Source organism: Notothenia rossii, assembly GCF_949606895.1.
Source record: "Notothenia rossii genome assembly, chromosome: 11".
NCBI classification, from domain to species: Eukaryota; Metazoa; Chordata; class Actinopteri; order Perciformes; family Nototheniidae; genus Notothenia; species Notothenia rossii.
In genome coordinates, this window is record NC_136910.1 from 17533740 (window position 1) to 17558635 (window position 24896).

The 24896-nt window shown below is 39.5% G+C and overlaps 2 protein-coding genes across 5 annotated transcripts in view; both read right to left on the bottom strand.

Annotated features, from left to right (window-relative positions):
• The window catches only part of wnk4a (WNK lysine deficient protein kinase 4a), a 45125-nt gene extending 27979 nt beyond the window's left edge, over positions 1-17146 (bottom strand). For 2 of the 4 annotated variants that reach the window (XM_079658095.1, XM_079658094.1), the window contains exons 1-2: positions 16611-17146; positions 15753-16421 (exon numbers count right to left, since the gene is read on the bottom strand). In XM_079658095.1, coding sequence (XP_079514221.1) covers positions 15753-16388 — 636 coding nt within the window. In that variant the 5' untranslated portion in view covers positions 16389-16421; positions 16611-17146. The remainder of the gene's footprint in view (positions 1-15752; positions 16422-16610) is intronic. The other 2 variants (XM_079658093.1, XM_079658092.1) reach the window with 2 other exon arrangements.
• Positions 17147-18113: 967 nt separating this feature from the next.
• Positions 18114-24696, bottom strand: vps25 (vacuolar protein sorting 25 homolog). Its single transcript, XM_079658112.1, has 6 exons — positions 24589-24696; positions 22523-22668; positions 20782-20835; positions 20587-20675; positions 19280-19355; positions 18114-18943 (listed from the first exon to the last, which is right to left on the bottom strand). Exons 1-6 carry the CDS (start codon positions 24633-24635, stop codon positions 18831-18833), a joined length of 525 nt encoding a protein of 174 aa, XP_079514238.1. The 5' UTR covers positions 24636-24696; the 3' UTR covers positions 18114-18830.
• Positions 24697-24896: the final 200 nt, after the last annotated feature.

Below are 24896 nucleotides of genomic sequence, written 5' to 3' on the forward strand. Positions count from 1 at the left end.
TAAGGCGGAGGTTTCCGAAATCCTGGTAAAACTGAGTCAAACACTGCAATCACGCTGAGCGAACAAAGACATTTGTGTGCTTCCTTCAGCATGAATGGCTCAATGTAGCTGCTGCTGGAGTAACTGTGCCTGTGGTGGGTGTTTAGTGGAAAACTCCTGGGAGACTTCACAACCATGAATCCTGCATTGAGGTAGAGTTCTGGGAAAAATGCTCTGTATATGTTTATGCTTACAATCCCCTTGACAGCTACTTTCTCTCCTCTTTCCCAGTGAAGGTAGAGGTGCTGCTGTTGCTAACGCTAAGCTACAGCATCAATCCCCCCGTTTCAAGACCTTCCTGGGTTGAAGGCACACAGAGCAGGAGCCTTTTTACCTGCGTCAGTCACCTGTCAAGCTGTCATTGTGCATCAGAAACTCAAACATGAGGCCCTGGACTGGGAGGCAAGACACAGAGGCGACTTCTGACCCTGTGTTTTGCTTTTAGGTGAATAGTGATCGGTTTATGACGCGATGACAGGCCACAGCTTATTCCTCATACGCAAGACCTCAGAAATATGATATGGTTGCAAGTAAGGAAAACATTTTAGAGTAGTGATGTTTAAAATGTCAGTGACAGTATCAATACATTATGTAAAAATACTCCATTAGAAGTCAAAGTAAAATTAAGTAAAAACTCACATGGGTAAGTACACACATTTGATCAGAGAAATGTTATAAAAGTATCACAAGGGACCTTCTGCTTGGAGAATTGTCTCCATTTGTGAAATATTTATATATATTGTGATATACAATGTATTCATGTTTACTGTATCTCTTTCTTTTTAACTTTTTATGGATATTTTCCAGAAAATGTGTAACACCTATTCTTCTAGTTAAATCATTAGTAATGGTCATTTTGGTAGAAGATTATCCTGTTTTTTCATTTAAGATATAATCCGAAAAGTAACTAAAGCTTTGAGATAGATGTAGTGCAGTAAAAATACATTATTCCCCTCCGAAATATAGTTGTGCAAAAGTAGCATAAAGTATAAATGAGCGGTAAATTGGCTTAATTACTTCAACCAGTGCTCATGCTTCATCTTAATAAGTCAGTTCCACTTCTAACTTATCTAATTTAGACATCATACAATTCGTTTTGCTTAAAGGACCTTAAAGATGGCCATTACAGACATGGACAAAGAGGTTTATTCATCTTATAGATCTTGAAAAAACACACGCGACATGACACAGAGTGTGGCGTGAGCCAGGATGAGTGAGTCAGAGGGTTTACGGGTTGATGTGCATCTGGATATTTGTGTACTTAAGTGAGATAACAGCAGACCCCTGTGCAGCTCTGTCTCCTGTGGATGGTCGCCTGTGCAGCGGCTGTGTGCAGCACACAGTCAGTGTGACATGCTTTAGCTGGGGCATGCAGCCGAAACACTTGGAGACTTTGACACTTCCAAAACCGCAGGACTTACTAGAGCTTGGCGTCCTGGACGGCATAATTGCAAAAGACTAGAAGCAAAGAGTTTTGGCGAATTCAGTGGAGCTCTTGGAAGAGAAAACAGTCCTGCTTTGGCAACTCTGAACAAAAAATGTTTGAGGTGGAACAAACTGTATATTATTTCATGAGACTCATCAAAATCCTGTCTACCAAACTAGAGAATAGTTCATTTCAAATGACAAAGATGTGGGAAATGTAGTGAAAAGTTAAGTAGAGATGGAAATAAAGCTTGAGTTTGAGCCGTGTTATGCTGTTGTGCGATTGTTAATGGTGCAGGCTAATTTCAGGATAACATAACGTAACAATGCCTCCTCGCAGTAAACACAGTTACACTGTGACAAATAGCTGAGACTGAGATGTTCCCATCATGACAGCCACCAGTTTCTCAGTCTACATAGATTACTCTCATTTTTAATATGGTCATTTTCAATTAAATTTATGATTTATCTTTTAGTCTCAAGCCCCGTGGCAATTCCCAAAGAAGGAATCCTCTGTTGAAAGCTATCTAACTTTCCCACCGGATATTTGATTGCATCTATCTGTCTCCAACACTCTCTTTCCCCTCTCCTCTCTGGAAAAATTAGGCCACAAAACATTGGGAAACTTTTGAGAAAGCTATCCAGGGGATAGCCACATAAACAAACCATCGCCATTTTGAATAGAGAAGCTAATATATCCACAAAAACAGTCTAGGTTAATTGGTGTGTGAACGTGCCTCTGGTAAAAGTTCTCTCATACGGCCAGCTGGATATTTTATTCTTAGCTGCTGCTGGGAGGTGTGTGTGTTGAGTTAGGGGGTCTGCACTGGCCGGGGTTCGAAATATTTGGGCTGGGTGCCACATAAGTGGAGTTACATAAGCTGTGTTGATGGTAGAGGAGCCACTGGTATTAAGAAGTCCCTGTCAGCGGTCCTATTATGACAACCAGGACATGAACACGACATGTCGGCACACATTCGCACCAAACCAGGTGGTGTGCACTGCCGCCTATAACGGGAATGATACAGATAGAAGTAAGTCTGACCAGGATTGGAAAAACTTCCAGTCAGTGTGGACAGACTGCGGGATCTGTAGGAAACTTGACTAAATACGGAGAGAAAACTAGGGCAAGTGAAAAATGGATCCACTTATAGCCTGCAGGGATGTGTGTTAAAGGTTAAAGCTTGGGTTTCAATGCAGGTCTTCATGAATACTTGGATACTCTGCATTGAAATTGATGTTAATCATAGTATATTTTCCCATGAAAACACCAAAACTATGTGTTGGTATGTCTCTTTATATTTTACAGATACACATTAGTACCTACTGAAGACATAAATCTTGTCACAAATATTACGTTTGAGTCATTTCCATAAACTGTTGGGCACTGCGGTTTTTAGCAAACATTACTCAAAGAAGAGAACATTTGTTTGTTGGGTTTTAGTTAGGGACTATTTTAAGTGGTGGATTAACACACGTTCGATGCTTTAGGTATACAGTACCACAGCAGGACCGAGAATTTGGGGTTATCTCAAAACTAGTGCCCATGTTTGTTGTAAGGACCGAACATGTGAGGATACAAAGCTGTCTCTGTCTCAAAAAACAATGACGCTCTATGGCAAAGAAGAAAAAGGTTATAACACACTTTAGTAGGGTTTAATTGGTTCTAGCGGCCATTGTATTTGTTGACAATAAGATGAAAAGAAAATGTCCCTTAATAAAGGGGAAATGAGGACATTTGGGCTGGACAATAAATTGGTCAATTGAATAACACAGTAATAATTAGTCAACCCTGATTATAAATATTAGTGGCAGCTATAAATTGTAGATATGGAGCATGGGATCAAGGAAGACAGAGACTTTGATCATGAAATGTCACGGAACCATTTTGTGTGTATTCCAGACATAATGAAAATCATCTGGCATACTTTCCCATCTACCTTGACCTCAGCTTGAACCCTTTTAGAGACTAAAAGGTATTCTCTCTGCTCTTCTTCCTGTCATTAACATATTTGAGAGGGCTGTTTTCAGGCCATCACTCCTGAATTCCAGATGCTGACAGGGAAGAAGCCCTGCAGATAAAGAGCAGAGACCTTCTGATGACAGAGGCAGGAGGGAATCTGCACTGTCTCAGAGGTGGTGACGTCCAGCTCGCCAAGATATGGGGATTAAAAGGAGGGAAAAACAAGTCTGACCTCATGCCTGTAACACGGACATACCCATTTTGGCTAACGTACGCTTTGTGTAAACATGCACGTAGTCACCTACAGCGGTACAGTGCTGCATTTAGATTTTCGCAGGTGAGAACTGAAGTGGCAGTGTGCTGGTTGCAAGAGAAAATGTTCTGTAAACGGAGTGGGCAGAGGGAGGTTAGCCATTAATCTCATCAGGACGCTGCTGACTGCTGCCCTCGCCCCGACAGCCTGACCTGACTTGTGGCGCCCGGCTAATCACCTGCCTTAGAGCTATCCCTTCTATTTCATCACTAAAAAGTGTTTTCCATCTCATTTAGATTATCTTTCTAGATATGAATACAGGTAAAGGTGACCCGTACTGGACTCTTGAGTTCAAAATGTATATTTGGGATTTTAAAATATCACATAACAATATATCCACATATACTTTCTTTGTTTATTTTTTAATTGTGTTAAAAATACACTTGTACCGCACATTTAAGAGTTGAGAAATATACTTTTCGATGTTGTATGGCGGACAAACTATGTAATGAAAACAAAAATTACCTAAAATCTACCATGGCATATTTGAACTGCTATTTTTTATTGCTTATATATGTATTAATAAGCTAAAACCGGCCAATATATCATCCACTTGGTTAAGGCTTTGACTATATTTAACTGCAGTATTTAATGTCCTTATTTATTTTCTGTCCTAAGTATAGTATGCTGCATTGTTGGCGGGGCCTGGGACTTAAGACTTTCATTGCCAACACTTACTCTGTAGCTTTTTGTGCATACAACAATAAAACCATTGAATCTTCCAGGTCAGTTTATAGGTCGAGCTTGAATATATTTTTACAAGTAAGAGGTTGTTCCCTGTTTGGTGCTGTAGAAAGTATTGCATCACCTCTGTTTGAGAACCAGGAGATCTTATATCTTCGTGTTGACTTTGTTATTCTTGACATCTCTTAACCTGTGTGGTGTTTGCCTTTAACAACTCAGTAAAACCTCTCTTAAAATGCTTCCCTAAACTGCTCTGCACTTAAACTACCGTCCTGTAAGACCTCTTTTCTTATATAATCCTCTTGCCTTTCAAGCGAGATTTGTATGGCACATTTCCAGTAACTGGTAACTTTTCCTTGCACGCTACCCCCCTGATCCACCTCTTTCCATTACATATAAGCGCAGTATCATTGTCTTTTGATGCGCTTCTGACATGGCAATTTGTGATAATGGAAAATAGTTATTCTACAGTTGCTTGTACAGTGGGGCAAAAAAGTATTTAGTCAGCCACCAATTGTGCAAGTTCTCCCACTTAAAAAGATGAGAGAGGCCTGTAATTTTCATCCTAGGTACACTTCAACTATGAGAGACAAAATGGGGGGAAAGAATCCAGGAAATCACATTGTAGGATTTGTAATGAATTAATTGGTAAATTCCTCGGTAGAATAAGTATTTGGTCACCTACAAACAAACAAGATTTCTGGCTCTCACAGACCTGTAACTTCTTCTTTAAGAGCCTCCTCTGTCCTCCACATGTTAACTGTATTAATGGAACCTGTTTGAACTCGTTATCAGTATAAAAGACACCTGTCCACAACCTCAAACAGTCACACTCCGAACTCCACTATGGCCAAGACCAAAGAGCTGACACCAGAAACAAAATTGTAAACCTGCACCAGGCTGGGAAGACTGAATCTGCAATAGGTAAGCAGCTTGGTGTGAAGAAATCAACTGTGGGAGCAATTATTAGAAAATGGAAGACATACAAGAACACTGATAATCTCCCTCGATCTGGGGCTCCACGCAAGATCTCACCCCGTGGGGTCAAAATGATAACAAGAACGGTGAGCAACAATCCCAGAACCACACGGGGTGACCTAGTCAATGACCAGCAGAGAGCTGGGACCAAAGTAACAAAGGCTACCATCAGTAAAACCCTACGCCGCCTGGGACTCAAATCCTGCAGTGCCAGACGTGTCCCCCTGCTTAAGCCAGTATACATGTCCAGGCCCGTCTGAAGTTTGCTAGAGAGCATTTAGATGATCCAGAAGAGGATTGGGAGAATGTCATATGGTCAGATGAAACCAAAATAGAACTTTCTGGTAAAAACTCAACTAGACGTGTTTGGAGGAGAAAGAATGCTGAGTTGCATCCAAAGAACACCATACCTACTGTGAAACATGGGGGTGGAAACATCATGCTTTGGGGCTGTTTTTCTGCAAAGGGACCAGGACGACTGATCCGTGTAAAGGAAAGAATGAATGGGGCCATGTATCGTGAGATTTTGAGTGACAACCTCCTTCCATCAGCAAGGGCATTGAAGGTGAAACGTGGCTGGGTCTTTCAGCATGACAGTGATCCCAAACACACCGCCCGGGCAACGAAGGAGTGGCTTCGTAAGAAGCATTTCAAGGTCCTGGAGTGGCTAAGCCAGTCTCCAGATCTCAACCCCATCGAAAATCTTTGGAGGGAGTTGAAAGTCTTTGTTGCCCAGCGACAGCCCCAAAACATCACTGCTCTAGAGGAGATCTGCATGGAGGAATGGGCCAAAATACCAGCAACAGTGTGTGAAAACCTTGTGAAGACTTACAGAAAACGTTTGACTTCTGTCCTTACCAACAAAGGGTATATAACAAAGTATTGAGATGAACTTTTGTTATTGACCAAATACTTATTTTCCACCATAATTTGCAAATAAATTCTTTAAAAATCAGACAATGTGATTTTCTGGATTTCTTTTTTCTCATTTTGTCTCTCATAGTTGAGGTATACCTAGGATGAAAATTACAGGCCTCTCTCATCTTTTTAAGTGGGAGAACTTGCACAATTGGTGGCTGACTAAATACTTTTTTGCCCAACTGTATATGTCTGATAAATGCTTTATTTGTAAGCTGAAATCAATATGTAATATGTTAGGGGATAACTCAGCCCGATAACACAATAATTCATCAGTGATTTTTGAACAATGCCCCCTTTGTGACTTGGGTGGCGTGTATGCAGTTTGAAACCCAGTTGACCTGTCACACTTTCAGCTGACCTTGGGTCAAAGTAAAACAGAGAAGAGAGGGCATTGGAGCTCTATTCTGACCAAATAGCCCTGCAAGGGAAGGAAGCTTTGAAAGGCTGCAGGATAGAGTATACAGGCAGGTTTCTCAGTGTAGTGGCATTCAAGGAGAACAGTATGAATGGAACAAACACGTTGTCCTCTTTAGCAAACCCAGGGAACCACGGAGAGATCACAAGATGCCTGGAGGAAACATCCTTTATACAGGGAACCAAAGAATTGGCGAATTTATAGCACTGGAAATCGAAAAAAAGAGAACATTTGTGCAGCTTTACCAGGCCGAGTAGTTTGCTAGTTACCTACTTATGTGAAAAGCTTACTTATGAAGCAAGTAACAAGTAATGTGTCACATGAGCCTCTTCCGTAAGTAGACAACATATATTTAGCTCGTAGCCTGTCATGTTTCGTCACAGTGACGTCTCTGACAGCTATAAAGGTCCAAGAAGAATCGGTGGTCTCTTAAACTGGGTTAAACTGACTTAAGTGGTCAGCCACAACAAATGATCTGTGTGCTTTACAACCTTTGTGACCAGTTACTGTCTGCTACTGAAATCATAAATACAGTAATTGACTGTAAATATGCTATTTTACAAGATTTACGTCATTCTTTTAAAAACATGAAAATGATTTATTTCTTCTATTTGACTTTTATGATGTTGTCGGCCTCCATGGAGTGAGTCTTTCTGGGGGTCATATTATATGCTAAAAAGGATGTTAATACTTTTTTATGATATGAACATTAAACTTACCAACAGCTTCACAATAACCTTTATTATCATCTAATTATTGACAGATGGAAACCCCAAACTAATTAAGATTATGAGATTGACCCCAGGCATAATTCTTTTTAAAATATTTACGATAATTATAGTCTGAGTTACTGTTACTACAGACTGCAGGCCTCAGCATGTTTGTGAAAATGTAGATCTGTCAAGTTTGAAAGGTGTATCCCTCCTGGGCGGATCTCCTGGCGCCAGAAACATTTGCTCATACATGTTTTTATGGTTCATTTAAGTTTACTTGGGTGTCACACAACAGGAGAAGCACAATACAAATAGATTGAGGCTAATGGTTCCCAAACCATTTTGTATTCTAGGTTTTTTAGCTTTAAGAGTTTTCTACAGGCCAACATTTTTTAACAATAGTCATTATTTTTACAAGAATGAAGGAGAAAGTCTAACAATCTAAACTATCTTGTGAATATTGGCACCAATTAATTAAGGGTTTGTAACTTTTAACTAATGGATTGATCAATATAAGTTATAAGGTATTGATACAAACTGTGTTTGGGTTGCCAGGATGTGAAATGTTTAATCTATTTAGAAATAATTCAGGTATAAAAAAATGCTATCCGTTACTAAATACTTTGTTTTTTCAAATTAAAATAGGCCTTTGGCTCTAAAGTTATAAAAGTAAGTCATTAATCAAGATGAAGTATTCGAATTGAATTGGAGGTTATCTTTCTTTCTTTTTTAAGGTTTATTTTTCCTAACTTATAGAAGTAGAATAACAGGAAAGGGGATGTTTGTTCTTATAAATAGCTTTAAAATTATCTGTAAGGTCCTTGTCAATAATAAAGACATTAGCTATATATTTAAAAACATGTAATTAAGGGTTTGCTATAAGACAGTGGTAATTGCAATTTGTTTCCCTATTTTTTCTCTTCAGTTGGTTGCTTTTCATTGTCTTAAAACCCAAACTCTGAAATGATTCAATACAGTTAAATCTCATTGAATCTGATCTAACCTCATGCCACTCAAATGTACTGTATCTTGCCCCCAATGTTTGGTACTAAGGGTTTGTCCCTGTTAGACCTGTCATGATCCAAGCTCCAAGCATCTGGCTCTGCACGCAGGACAATATGCTAAGCTTTGTGGGGAGCTACTATTTGACAGAAATATGACCAGGAGAGAGTTACAGCAAAGCCTTTTGAGGTTGTTATGAACTCCGGCACAGCAGCCAGAGGCAGAGAAGGGGGTTTCATCTCTTCATTTTCTTTTTTAGTATTGCTTTTTATAAGGCTGATAAAAGTGGCTTGAAATCCCAAATATCTAGGAAGAATTGAACATTCCATTCATTCACTTCATAATCGAAAAAATATGTGTTTTGTATAGATGTTTTTGTGAAAGTACATCATAAAGAAAGTGAAATACTGAACTGAAATGCATCATGATGAAACTGTTTTTTGTTGCCTAGTTTGTTTGTACTCAACTTTAGCTCCGGCTGCAGGAGGGGTGCAGCCGCATAGTGATACACCCGACCAACAAGGATGTGATATCAAGTGCCACTGGCAAACAGCACCGGATATACTTTACGAAGTGACAACATGCAAGCGGTGCCCTTGTCACAGGAAGGCAACAAGGTGAAAGATTTTTGAATCCTTGACTGGCTGCTCAACTCTGTCCAATACCGAGTCAAAACGACGGACATTTTCAGAGCATGAATGTAACTGAGAAGATAAATATGAGCAAAGACTGCATAATTCAAGCCTTGGAGTAAAACAAATTCATTTTTTCTATTGACTGAGAAAACACATTACAGTGTTTGTTGATGGGTATTGCAACGTGCCGGAACCCCAAACAGGCAGAGCCATTACTGTACACCAATGGCCAATTCATCCCAGGGCTCACATGGTCATTTAGAGCATATGTACACCCCCGACACCTCCGTCCTGCACGCTCCAACACATGGGTAGTTCAGAAATGACCGGAGGTGTCCCCTTGGAGGTTTTTACCTTACCAGCTTCAGAGCCCCAACAGCTAGCTCTATTAAAACTTGAGGTCTTTGGTGTGTTTAGGAAGCAGGACTCGGGCCTCTCCAGAGCCCACACTGCATGGTGACCACATGTTTTCCTCCAAAGGAATAGCTGTACAGTCACACACTGTCAATACCATAAACCCTGTGTAGAGAATAGGTATTTTCAACAGTTTTTTTTAATGCTAATCTTTGTAGGACATTGGACTGTCAAAAGTTGAAAATGATAGGAGAAATGTGTTGATTGTCAGCATGTGCTCAATAAATCAATAGATTGATGAGTCACCAGTTGGTCATATATAATGTAACCAACAAACTGAAATATAAGGAGTTGGTGTTTCTCTGCTTTATTTCTAAGATAGAATATTGTATGTAATATGAATGTTTGGGTTTTCAGCTTTTGGTCGCCCAACTTGGGATATGAAACATTGGGATGATGAACATTTGTCACTATTTTCTGTAGTCATTTGTAGAGTGTTTAATCAATTCATCTGCCAAATAAGCAGATATGAAATGGACAATGAAAAAAACATTTGCGAGAGGCAGACTCATCGTCAACCCTGATTGAAGTCCAATAGTGTCCAATTCTGAGCATTGGCATTGATATTGATGTTATCTTCAAAGGATGAGACTTGGGTCAAAAATAAGCACTCCACATGAAGCAGAGCCAGTGGTTATATAATATATGGCTCACTAAAGAATACTATGACTGGAAGATGGAAAACTTTAAACAGGCCACTTGCTGAAATCTCACACGGAGAATCGATCAACAGAACAGAGGGTTCCCAATAAAAGCAGCGACTCAGCAGAAACAGACGCTATGCCAGCAGCAATCTGGTGTACTGTACGGTAAAGTACAATAGCTCAGTCATTGCATCTGGCAGATGTAGAACCAGTTTATAGTGTTTTATTTCCACTAAGTGTTGCCAGTTTGTGGCTGGCAGAATAACTCGTTGAGCAGCTGAGTGCTGCTCCCAAATGAAAATAATTCCCTTTTTCATTATTATGAGAGGTGACATATTACGTATGATCCTTTTAGTGGACAGTATCTTTGCATATTCTCTTTTATGACATTTGTTTGTTAAGGCATTAATCATAATAGAAAAACAAACAGAAACTTTGAATGTCTCGGTATAGCCTGATTATCTGGCTTATCTAGAGGTGATTTGTTTACGATTCATCAAAAAAGAAAGAAGCTATTATAAGCGTATTATTTAATTACTATATGTCACATTTTGTAAACTGATCAGTAATACATTTATAAAATGAGAAATACATCTAAATTATCTTGATACTTTGATATGTTTTAAGGGCTCTTTGACAAAGTAACATTTTGTTCATTTTATATGGAAGTAAACTAATTTCCCCTGCCCTTTCACACATTGCTAATAAAAAAAGCCAATTGTAAATTGTGTAACTGTCCTGTGATTTGGATCCACTGCAAATTTAAGGGGTTCCTCCAAGTTTCATGAAAACGGCTTTTAACCGTAATCCTTCTGTTGAACAAACAAACCCAACTGAAAACATGATAGGCAGAGGTGATACAAATAAGCTACATATCAATGGAAAACATGATATAAGAAATTAGTACATTGATAAACTCAAATGTAAAAAGTTAGCAAAACTAAAGGAATGACCTTGAGCAACATTAGTTATTTGACACTTTAAACTGTGAGGTGAAATAACTTACATTCTTGGAGCATTGGACAAGTTTGTACCGTCCAACAATCTGTTTTCTCGACCCTTTCATCCTGTTAGGGTCACTGCAGCCCCTCCGGCATGGATGTCATGTCGGAAAAACACATTCGAGCTTGCCTTCACAATTATGCGTGATTTTGTTTCCAACAGAAACGTACAAACACACCAAACAGCCCCAGGCTCCAGAACTGGAAGCCACCATGCTGTCCCAGCTTGTCCCTACAGTATCCACCCTCAATAAGTCACTAACATACAATCAACAACTGCCAATAAGTCACTGTTATCTAGCATGAGTAAATGTAGGCCTCCTTCACTTTCCCCTCAGAGAACATTGGCAGGCCGTGATAAGCTGGATCTCGCTGCACCCTGCAAGGGAAGACAGTGTTGATGTTGGCTACATTGTCGCTGATAGGAGCCCCCAGCTTGTGTTATGTCACTGAACACTAGCCACATTCAGATACAGGTTACACAGCCAGGCTAGTTTGAGGCCCAGACGAGCTAAAGGAGGGAGGCAACAGAAATGCTTTTGCTTTGTTGTTTACCTCGTAACCACAAATTAGCCATACATATTCTCAAAAAAAGAAAGAAAAACTATTTTTCTGTATGTATCATATGCATCCAAAATATTGGCTGCTGGGTATTTGTGTATGGACTCAAGCCAATCTTGCATTAAGCATGGCCTACATAGACACTGATATTGGTGGAAATACAGGAGGCATGGAGCATGGTGAGACTGCTTAAATGGAGCATGGTTAAACAATGTGCGTTGGTTTAGGTTTACAAATGAAACATGGGGGTATAAAAGTGTCTGGGTGTCTACTGGAAGAAACAGTTTTGGAGCTGCCCTTCAATAAGATGAGATCTTATGCAATGATTGCTCTTTAAAGGAGGGCTCATCAAAAGGGATCAGTCCTTCAGTGCAGTCATTCTCATTAGTTACTAAAGAAATTGGTTGTGCTGGAAAGAGGCTACTGGTAGTACATGTAGTTGTGATTCAATATCTTATATCTCATGCAGTTATGAGGCAGCAATAAAGAATGACATGCAGTAGGAAGTACACATTATAAACTCTTTATCTAGAATGACTGGAAGTAGGTTCAGACCAAACAATGGCCCATCCATATTTTATGACCTCTACATTTCCATCAAAGCCTAGTTTATGTTGCCTATGGCACCTGAGAGCCTATGGGGAGAGGGTTGCTAGGTACCACAGGTAAGAGTTTAGAGCAGATCGACTTTAAAGATCTCAAGATGCAATCCCAACAGTTTCTAAATAACTGTAAAATGTGGGATACAATCAGCCTGATATTAGATGAAGCCATTTTGTTTCACTGTTTATCTGTATGTGCTCTATCGGAGTTGAAATTAGTATGTGAAGGAACTAATTGATTACTATTAGAATCCATTTTTAAAACAACAGAAAAACAGCGACAGTTAAAAGAAAGGAAAGTATATATTTTTTAATCACTGGGACGATAAAGAATGTAAAGAATGAGTGTTACCGATAAAGGCATATGAGTCAGAAAATGTTGCAGCACATCGTGAGAAGATAGAACTCAGCTTAGAACATACATTTAACAAATTTGGACCCAGACTCATGAGTACAATATGTTCTAAAACGTAGAGTGTTCTGTAAACCTGTGATTAAACAGATTTCTTTACATTTGTTTGTATTCACTGGGCATGTGTAGATTAGATAAGGAAGGACAGCAAGGTCATCCAAAATGTCTCGATTTTTTTGCAAAGTGAAAGGGTGTGCCCATGTGTTAGTTGCATACAAATAAATGCATATATCCACAAAACAATACCGGGAAAGGTGTTTTATACCGATTGTATAGAAGTCTATGAGAAAATGACCCTACATCGCACTTGATTTATTACCTTAGCAAACATCGTAAACATGACTTTCTGTTCTTAATGGCTATAGTTTCAGGCCTTCTTTATTACAGCATGATGTACATGTTGCAAATGACAGTCGTACTTAGAATAAACTAGTAGTAAAGCATGTGTACTGTACATTTGGAATCACAGGTGGTTGCCATGGTACTGTCCGGTTCTGGCGACTTTGTTTTAGTTTGATCTACTTTACCCTTTCAAAAGCGTCCAAACGTCCCCTTGCTATATCTTGTCTGGGCTGGATACCAATAATAATCAAGAATATAATAGTAAAGAGTAACAACCCACTATTTTGAGCAGTGTTTAAACCAAACCCAAGACTGGTAATTTTCAGGAACGAGACATGTTATTTGTGTACATTATACATACTGTATAGCCTATGTATTACATAATTTCCCTCATGTTAATGTTGACCTGAGGAGGACCTATACAAACACTGCTAATATAAGCTTAAGGAAGCTATGATTATTTTTCTATTGTGTTACAATCTTAATATAAGTTTGCAGATTGTATAAGCAGTGACGTGACTTATTTATTGTCCTGGCTGAGCTTTGTTATTGAATGTCATGGAAGAATTTAAATGCATTGTTTACTTTTTGAATACGAACACAAAACGTTCCTGTGGACACTGCCCTGTCAAACGTGTGTTCAGTGTAACAACACTGGCAATATAATGCAAACAGGTAACTTCCTTAGAGCATCTCTGTTTAAAATAAGACTCATTTAAGTGATGATCTGTAAGTGTGGATCATGTAAAACAGATGTAAAGCCCCCCTGCATAGTGAACAACTGATTTTTACCTTTTTGCAGGTTACAGCTCTGACTCAGTAACACATAGTTAAAACAGCTTAAGGAATTTCTACCTGACTTGTAATGACGCACCTTCAGCTGCTGCTCCGTCAACATTACGGAGGTGATTGTGTTTAGCCACCAACAGCCAGCCTTTGTGTTCATTTTAAGCAATCGGGGCGCATGGAGAGCTGATTTCAGTTTTAAAATGCGACCAGCTGAGTTTGTGTCTTTGAGGTTAATTTATCACAACAGGAACCATATCAACAATGACTACCATTAAGCTTATCAGGAGCGATTCAGGAGCTTAAATGGGCTCATGTCTAGAGTCAAGAGATGAAATAGCATGCTTATTTCCAGTATGCCCCCAGCTAAATACCTGCAACACAATTTTCTATCCACAAAAGTTAAAAGCAAGTGGTTCAGAGGTTACTTCACAGATATTGATGGCCCCTTGCCTGTGTTTGAATTGGGGCTTTAAATTAGAAAACACAGAGCAGATAAGGACATATCTGTCTCAGAGCCTGGGAGTGATTCTCTTTCTGCTTTCCCCAAACAGACACCTGTTGTCTGAACTGACAGGTGGGCTCTTGAAGCAGAAGTCCCATCCTGCTGATGTGTGAAACTGAGTCCTGGGGGCGGATCCACTTCACCCTGTATAATCCATGAGTGTCTATGGGCCTCCTGCAGAGCTCTAAATGCAGGACAAAGACTACCTTGTAGATATTGAGTAAGATGCTCTGTCATGGGCAGCACTGCCTCAGGACAACTACGAATGTCTTTAAGATTAGACTAATCGGAGTAAAAGTGATATTGACACTGGCTATGCAGTCCAATATCAGTAGCACAGCTTTCAAAGGGCTCAACTTTGCTTCTAAGGAGGCTCACATGGGTTATGATACCAATGCACGTCACACAAAACAGCAAATGTTAGGATGTTAAATCTTTAAATCCTCTATTGTGCTATCAAACCAGCAAGAGACATAGCACCTGCTACCGAGGCTGGTTGGTCGTGTATGCCATACACACACAAAAACACCTCTGTATGTTTTCATGTGAGAGGATAGACAGAAATAGTGTGATGTAATTGGTCTTTCTTACTTGTGATGTTTGCATGCTAAATGTAACATTAGCTCTGAGATCTCATAGTCCAGCCTAACAATATGGAAACAATCCAATGGAAGTATTATCACACACAAATACTGTTGGCAGATCGTCAGACCTGAACTGAAATGATATATCGCCTCTTAGGTAATTCTTAGTTTGGCACTTGAGGTGTCCGTCCTGAGAGCCAGCCTTGGTGTCATTGGTTGTTAATGAAAACAGAGATTAGAGGGGATCATGGCGGGCAGAGTGGTGCAGTCGGTGCTCGCTGCTGACAGGATGACCTGGGTTACCGTGAACGGGCCTGACACAGCCCAACTCAAGGTCAAAAGGGAGTAATAATCAGTAGATAAACTGCTTCACATCTACTCCGGTGACCTGAGGAGGGGATTAGAGCTGAGTGGGGGAGGGAAGGGCAAGTAGGGAAAGTATCAGCCTGTATACCTGAGATGGGTCTGTGGCTTGATATACTGCAGTGTGAACTCGTAACTTTTCACCTCCTAAATGTGTCTTTAATTGGATCATTCATGTATAGTTTAGTTGGAGCTACTGCAACACCTGCATTTCCCCTCTTGTAACCAATACAGGTTAATATCTTTCCTTATCTTATCATCTCCATTGTAACTAAATGCAGCCTCGGTGTGGAAGTGTACACAAAGGAAATACAATTGTTGTATATTGCCTTTATACCTGTAACCCTCCCAGCCAATGATGAACTTTTGAATGCAGACATATCCATTCAAATGAGCAACTTCAAAGATTAATTGAGAGCTTACAGTGAAAAATAAAAGAAACCATCCTACCTGTAGCTCACACCATGCAACCTCCACTGTTGTCTCCGTGTCCAGTCCTTTATAGACCGTCTTGAAAGACCCCCTCCCAATCTCTATGTTGAATTTGAGATATCTTCCATCGGGTGAGGTCGCCACCGCTTTGGTCTCCACGTCCTCTTTCTCATCCCGCTCCAACTGAGCATCAAACGCGATCTGTAATGAGATCTTGAGCTGTTTGTTGTGAAGTTCATTTTCAGACTCCGAGCTGCCAGCGTCCCGAACCCTGGATCTCGGCTCGGGGTCCCAGTTTCCAGTGAGAGAGCCGGCGTCTGGCCCCTGGCTGCTGGGGGGCGTGTTGGAGCTGGTGCCCGGGCTGGAAACAGGAGAAGGCGACCGCGGGAACTCTTCAGTTTTCTCATCCTCCGCTCTGGACTCGAGCAGTATTGGGATATTCTCAGCTGACCAGGACAAGGCTTTGGAAAGCACGCCGCTGTACAGAGGAGAATCAATGTCCATGGTAATTTTCTGCAGCCCATAAGAGTTTCTCCGTGCGCCCAAAGCGCGCGTCCTCAGCACGGATGGGACCCGGGTTAAGCAGTCGTCGTTCATATCCACAGAGAGGCCCGGGAAACCGCGTCCTGCTATCTCAACCTGTGCATGTGACATTGTAGCAGACTCAACGCCTTCTAGATTTAGAGCCTAAAAGTGGAGATGGCACCGGGACAAAAGAGTCGTTACACTAACTTTCCCATGATGTCAGAGGTTTAAGACAAACACCGGTTATAAAATGACTAACAATACAAGATCCAACATGGATGTTTACTATATTACCTGTATCTATTTAGAATATCTCTTTAAAAACACAAGAAGTATGAAAAATGTACTTACTCATCGCTGCCGATGCGTAAAAACAACTCGCTTGTAGGAATTGCGCACATAAAAGCAGATTAACGTATAGTTCCTATCAAATAATCCGAGTTGTCCTCTTCTCTTCACAAAGTCCTCAGCCATAACCTGCGCTGGAAGGACGGCGCTGCCTATATCAACAGTGCTCCGGAGGGCCGTGCGTCCTGTGTGCTCCCAGTGCGCGCTCCCGACTCCGCCCCTCGCAGCTTTGACGCGCTAATGAGACTATCATCAGGGAGTAATTACAGTAGAAAGGTTTGCAAACTAGAGTTAGTTCAAACCCAAACATTTAATCAGCAAGTTTTGTTTTTCATTTTACGCGTAGTTGGTTTCCATAAACTCTTTGTGACACTTTATAAAATCTAATTGTTGGTCATATGTAAGTTAATAGCAGGGCCGTGCTTTTGAGAGGATCTACTATCTACATGTCCTTGTACTGACAGGGTCTCTTCACACTGTACAGAACAGGATATCTCCTCTTCTAATTGGCCCCTGATCACAGCTTCAGTTTCTCTGAATTACGTTACAACCGGTCATTTTACGCCAGGCTAAACTCAGTCTGACTTCAGGTGATTAACAAGAATGAGAGAGATAGCCCTAGGAAGATTATAAATAGACATTTGGTCAAACTGATGGAACAGCTAAACATCTATTTTTAGGAATGTGAGTCCTCATTGAGATTCTTACTCAAAGACACTCAAATCAGGTTATAAAATTAAGATGGATGATATTAAACGATAAAAAAAACTTGATTCATTTTACCGGGGACATTGAATATTTTAGTCTACGTTTACATGACGTTTTAGGACCGTTACATTTCTCCAAATTACAAACAATAAACAATATGCTCATATCCTTGATATTCTAGAGGAATTGTCTGAAAATACATTTGATTTCGTTGCCTATCTTCAAGGTATTTTAAAATACTTAATTTTTTTTCGTCCGCTTTTTATTAATATATATATACACATTTGTTTATTATTTTACATTTACCTTATCTCCTGCATCTTTACTGAATGTAGCATCCTATTTAAAATGGAGTTGTGCAAATAATGTTATCTTTATTTCATTATGATGCCTCACTTTTTTTTACTTATATTACGTCACATGTTGTCATGTGTTGATTTTTTATACTGAATAATTAGGAAAACACTGAATATAAGATGAAGTTGGATGTGGACAAAGTGCAGTGTGAGCCTAACCTGCAGGGGGGGCCAAACCGCTGCTGCAACAGGACACTTTTATCAGCCAAGGCCACACTGTGCCCCACCTGCACAGACACACACTGACTGTTATCAGAAACACACAGGATTCCTTGGAGCTGTATCCTCCCCACAGGCGGAAATGCACAGCACATGCTGCAGGCAGAGAGTAGATCATAACACGTCTGCACACTGTGGGTCACTGTTTACATTATCAATCATCATGTGTACACACAACAGCTAAGACCCCCGGATCACTTAAAGAAGCAAAAAAGGAAGCACATTTAGCAAATTTCTAATTTATTTTCCTCCAGGATATGAAAAAAAAGAAAGTTGAATATAGACAGAGAGAGAGTAGAACAGGAGTGTCACAGTAGCTATAACAGCACAGTAAGAGGATGACAGTAATCTGTTCATAAAGTCCACTATTATTACACCCAGTCAGCCAGGAGTGGTGGTCCGAGTCTATGGTGTTCCTCTTCTGGAAGCATGTGTTCTCTAAATAAAAAGTCCCCCTGGTGTTGCATTCTGGGATGGCTTTGGGACGTCTCGTTGGAACAACAGAAGATCAAAAAACGCCCAGATCCAATTATACAGAAAATTAGGGGGGAAATCAGGGTAAAACTAGACATATTTACATTAAGGAGAGTAAAGTACAGCTTGTGGGGAGAGATTTGCCCAGGAGTATCAGACATGATATTATTTAGTCCCTTAAAAGGCCCATTGCAAGTTTAAATGGCAAAAATTTACCTGTGACTTCTTTAAAAGTGTTGTCACCTTAAATGCTCTTCTCCCGAAACACTTAGATATAACATTGGTTGTCTTTCAATAAGAAAAAGGCTTTGAACAAACCTAAAGGCAACATCATCTGCAGCACAAAGCATCCTCTGAACATTGAGGAGTAGTTTGTCTGGCCCTCAATGGCTCATTCTTAGTATTTGCCTATGAGATACAGTATGAGGGCTCCCAGACAAAGTGTTTGTGTGATTCCAGCACCGTTTCAGAAGAATTTCACACCCTTCCCATCATCCATGGTGATGATCTCTGCTTTGCCGTCCGTCTGTAACGCCTGCAAGGAGCGCAGCAGCATCCACTCTTCTAAACTGTGGAACTCTGGAGGAACACATCATGGTTATTATCAGGAGGTAGAATGAGAAAAATGTGACTAACATTTCAGGGCTAGTATTAAAAAGAGGTCAAGCAATTAAAAAAGAATGAAACATTTATAAAAAAAAGGAGTGGAGTAAACACATACTTCTCACTAAAACTGAAACAAAAGCTTTTTTTATTTGTACTTTTCAGATATGCTTTAAAAATGTTTAACTGATTCTTCAAAGTCTCATTATGCATACTTCACATTATGGCATTATATTTCAATACAGTATGTAAATCAATTAGAACAAAACGTATTGAAGCTGCTTCATGTCAATATTAGAAATGGCACCATACCTTCGCCTTCCGTGTCATCACCGTTAGCCAACTCATAAAGTGTAAACACAGAGTTGACCATCCCAATTTTGGAGACCTAAAACATTAAACAACAGAATGAGGATGGCTGAAATGAAAAGTTGTTTTTGTTTCAGAGGGATGAGATTTGGAGCACACGGTCATAGATATAGCTTCTAATAACGTGAAGCAAAGAATGTTTCGAAAAACTCAAAGTTTTCATCAGACATAAAGAAAACTAGGGCTTCTCCCGGTAAATCAACCAGCTGGGACTTCTTACCGTTGTGACTTCTTTATATCACAAAACAGGCGATATTCCACCATTTGACTTATCCATCCCGCACCATTTATATAGCCTTCCTAAGCCTGTGTTCAATACAAACTTATAAGACATACTGCAACATCAGCAGCCTCTTATGCTGTGTAACTCAGTATTAATTGCAAGTACTAATACACAACTGTTTGTAGTAATTTACATGTTATATATTGAAGTACAATGTGCACATATTTAGTTTACTATGTGTTTATACATATTTTTTCTATACATATTTAGTTCAACCTCTTTTTCCTAAAAATATGTTTATTACAATTTATTTATTTTTGTTTATCATTTTATTACACATTTTTACTTAAACTTATTGTGTTTATCGAACTTTTTTTATTACATGTATTTTTTTCTTTTGATATCGTTTTAAAGAGAAACTGTAATGAAACCTAATTTCCCCCAGGAAAAATACAGTAGTCTGATTGTAATTCAAAGTGTCTTTAAAATTTGCCCTATAAAAAGGTTTATTATATTATTTATTTATAAAAAGGATAAGTCATTTTGTTGACATTTGAACACTGTAGGTTGTCAAAAATCCTCAAAGTCATTCAAAGATACTGTAGGGGAAATGTATTGAGACTTAAGGCACCAAATGTGTGTTAGTTTCGGTTGAATTTGGGCTTAGAATTCTTCTTCTTGAGTGCATATAAAGAGCCAATTTAAAATCTGGTTATGCATGGGCAAGAAATCAGCTGGAGAAAAATCCTCTTAGGGAAACTTAGTCTCTCATTTATATGACATTCAAGAAATCAGATTACTGCAGAGAGCTGCCAAGTCATTTCAAAGGCTCAGCACACTGACTGGAGAGAGTGCTTTTTTTGGTCCTTTTTCAGTTTCCATGCTCTGACAGCAAGAACTGACACTCCTTTCCAATTTACCTCTTATTGCTTTAGAGAACATTTTCTTCTTCCCATTACCCTTCATCAGTTCCACAGATATACAGTTTCACAGACAGAACAGTCTGTCTTCAGTTTTGATGACTCACCCACTGGTATATTAATTTTCCCCATTCCTCCGGTCGTCTCCACATGACTAAACACCGAGACTTGTTTTTGTCCAGCCACTCCAGGTTCCCTGAGTTCAGACGATAAAAGGATTCAAATGTATTATTGTTGAAATGAATTCAAAGCTCGGCAGTGAGATAAGTACTCTTAATCAACATTGTGCGAACAAATTGTACCTTTTTTACTCAACTGCTCAAAAACAACTTGAATTGCTTCCATTGACAGTTTTCCTGAAAATCAGTTAAGGCCAAAGAGAAAAAGTAACAAATGTACAGGTCTGAAATCAAATGTCTTGTTCTTAGCGTATAAATGTCCTAACACTGCCTCATTCACATGGGAATATATTTATAAATATAGTTGTTATGCTCATATGGTTCATTGTCACTGTATTTGCTTTTATCTTTTAAGGTCTCTGGTTAAAGAAAAAAAAAAAAGATATATCATATAAATACTGTTTAAATGTTGAAAATAAATGTAAGAAATCTCAGAATAGGGGCATTCTAGAAAAAGCATTTAAAGGGGTCCTATTGCCTTATTGAATGAAGAGCCTTGAAGGTTATCCTTTATTTACTTTTGTAACATAGTTTCATCAACATGTAACACTAAGGCCCCGGCCACACGAGGACGATAACGGTCGTATCTGCTACAGTTCTCTATCAGATAGATGGACGGTTCAGCCACACAAGGCCGACATGGAAACGCAGAAAACGATAAAGGGTTCCAAGGTGGGTAGATCTGCAAACTTAACGCTCTGGGGGGGGGGGGGCAAACGGCTCCGTGTTTACGCCTATACGATCATTTCCTAATAACGTTGAAGCAAGCAATAGCCCCGCCTCTCCTGCTCAGAGATCAGCTGCTGGGCTGTCAGAAGAGGGGGAGGAAAAGAGACGCTCCGTTTTTTATTCTTATATTATAAAATAGAGTCGTTATCAATTTGTTTTAAAGATCAATAAATAACAAAGAAGACCTCTGACAGGCGCTTTTCTAATTTTGTCCGGAAGATTTAAACTTTAACAGACATGTTGACCGGCGGAAAAAAATCTAACTGAAACTCTGCCGCACGGTCCCCTCGTCCCTTGGAAGAGGCGGAGAGGTGGGTGTTTGTCAGCTGCTGGTGGACTACCGGAGGGAATTACAGCGCTTGCCTCGACGGGGATTGCATTGAATTACAGCAGCGGGAGCAAACGCTTGCCTCGTGGAGGGAGAAAAAGAGCAAGAGCGTCCACAGCGGAGAATAAACAGAAGGGCAACCATGCGCGGGAAGTGTTCTTCACTGCTTTTGTGGCAGGAGTATAGCGCCACTTACAGGCCCGGCATATGTACTACAGCATCTCCAGCGCTTTCGAGCGGTCTCGTGTGAACGGGCACGTTTCTGGTGCCTTTTGCGTGTGGACGGAATACTTTTTTGATATCGATTTCGGTCCGTTTGCGTTATCGTCCTCGTGTGGCTCCAGCCTAAGGCTTTTGCACATTGTAAATGACAGGCTAAGGGGCGGGACATCTCTCAGCACTAATCACAACAGAGCCAGCCAGCTAACCAATCATAGCAGACTGGGCTCTGGTTTCAGATAGAGGGGGAAAAGAGGTGCTGCAGCACAGGCAGTATGAGAAAAATATGAGAGCTTTCTGAACATTAAAGCACTGAAAAATGTCACAGTAGAGGCACAAAATACAAATATGAACTTGAAAATGAGCATAATATTTCCTCTTTAAAAAACACCCTAATTTAATGCGTCAACAATAATATCCTGTGGTTAAAATTACGTTTTACATCCTAAGAAAGAAACAGCTTGTAAACCTTTGACTTGCGATCCAAATGAAACATAAGCAAACATGAGAGACTATATGGACTTGGAACTGTTTTGAACATGTTTTATGTGTGGTGAAATGGTGGCTTTTACTGGACTTGAAGGATACGTTCTATCTTCTTGTTGTTGAACACGGGGCTCTCCTGGGCCTCCATGACGTCCAGGGTGTAGAGCTTGTGATGGCGGCAGTAGGACAGAGCCAGGGAGCACCATGCCGCCAGCTGCTTCTGTCTGGTGTCAGCATTGGGCTGTAGCCTGTCCACAAAGAGAGGAAGACAAGGAGACGTCAACACTGAAGGACAAACAACAAGCTAATGGCACTCACTGCAAACAGAACACACACACATCAGTGTAAAGCTCACTTTTCTTACGGCATTTTATTAAGTAGATTTAAGCTATAGATATTAGGGAAGCTGTCATCAATAGTGTCATGCTTTAATTTTACAGCTTGTTCATGTTATTTGCTATATCTTCCTTTTTTTAAGAATTCTGCATGTCCAGGCATATGTGTATTTTGTGAATATTTGGACCGTTGTGCTATGTTTAAGTTGCGTTAGATTTTGTGAAGAAACAGACATTGTTATTGCATCAGAGAGAAGGGCACGTTTCTTCAGATCACATCCTTTTAAGGGAAAAACAAACAATTTTAAATAAAGTCCCCCTGAATACAAAAACAATAAATGGAAACTTTGGTTGAGTCTGTTCTTTCTAACATTATAAGTCCTGTATTTATTTATATATTCTATTTGAAGTCACCTGTGAGGACATTAACAATAAAGGACACTACGGTAAACTTGTGGCTAATGATAAACCTTATCATTCTCCCATCCCTATTTATGAAAAATAAAACCCGACCAAGCAGCTAAAATTCAGATAAGAACATTTACTGAAGGATGATACAGTGAGAGATACCCTGAGACAGTAGTTAGATATTTGTTATGTCAGCCTGGAGGACCGACTTCTGGAAAAGGCCAAATAAATACTGTCAGCTGCTCTACACACACGCCTAAAACTATTATCAAAGGTTGTGACCTTTTAAATATCTTCTCATTTAGAGGTTGTTTATACAATAAATATTCCAAGTTTCCGTATGATGACACGCCTATGAATGCTTTCTCGTTCAGTTCCATAGAGAAAAGTGTGATTTCCCATATTTACATTCAAATTCAAATATTCACTTCATCCTCGCTGAATTCTGTGAAGCCCTTTGGAAGTAAGATTTAGGGGGAGGGGATATCTGTAACATCATCAGCTAATGAGATACAAATCCCTAAAAGTGGCCTTTATTGGTCGGGAAGAAAAAACGCCTTCCCACTTATCCCCTAAATTAGATATATATTACTTTTTATTTTCCATTATATTCTGACCTGAAGGTTGAGGTAATTATTTTAGCTGCAAAATCAAAAAAATTGTCTGTTTGTGTGTTGTTTTCTGCCCTACTATAAAACAACAGGGTGTCATGTTAAAGCAGTGCAGAAAAGATTGTAACAGTCACTTAAAGTGCTTTAACATTATTGCCAATTGGAGTAAAGTTCATTAAAAAAAAAGTTTTACTGTATAATACTCAGTTGTCAAAATTAAATAAAAGCAACCAACGATTGTGATCCAATTTAAAAATAGGGTGAAAATGTTTTGGTAGCAGCTATTGCTATAAAGGGTGTGACCAATAATACAATTATATTCGCTAAAGCTTATATCACAAACCAGGTCACATAATCTGACGGGTAACCAAATTGGCCATAACTCTGTTCAATAGTTGGTGAGCATGTATGTATTATATTCATTATCGTTGGTGGCATACACACACTGTGTAGTCTGGTAGCTGAAGTTGAGGCAGTGATGGCTACCAAAACAGCTAACGTTAGCTGGAACTACGAGCTAAACTAATTCTCTAAACTGGCACACACCACCATTCCTCATTAAGATGTTTATTTTTAAATTGTATTTAAAATGTCAAACCTAAACAAGTCAAATAGTGGAGTTCACAAACTTTAGAGAGCCACTAGAAGAAAAACAGGTCCACTTCCCTAGCTGTTTTGTTTTAGCAAGGTAGCTCCGGCTACCATGATAGTAGCTAGCAAAGCAACACACTTCGATTATTTAACAAAGAAACAATGGCGGTTAATAAGTAGGGCTAATACATGTTTTAAATGTGGTTTAGAAGAATTGACTCACGTAAAAAACGGTGGGAAGTTATATTGCCAGGGCCACTCAAAACTCATTGCAGTTGATGCGGTGCTCAACTTCCGGAAGTCCGTCCCACCGCTCAAATGGTTCCGACTAGCTACACAGATTTTACACTTTACGAAATAAACATACATTATAACAACATTATAGGAATATATATGAATAAATCATTATATATAAATACATGTATTTATTTATTTTTTAAAGACAGATTTATATCCAATTGATAACATATAAAAAAGAATAACAAATAAAAACATACACAATTAATAGAAACATTTTACACAAATATACAT

Coding starts and splice junctions, on each gene's coding strand:
- vps25 (XM_079658112.1), bottom strand. CDS start 24,635: ATGAGTTTTGAGTGGCCCTGGCAATATAACTTCCCACCGTTTTTTAC. Junction 22,669..24,588: donor AACTTCCCACCGTTTTTTAC/GTGAGTCAATTC, acceptor CTTTGTGGACAG/GCTACAGCCCAATGCTGACA. Junction 19,356..20,586: donor GAAAATTAATATACCAGTGG/GTGAGTCATCAA, acceptor TTAATGTTTTAG/GTCTCCAAAATTGGGATGGT.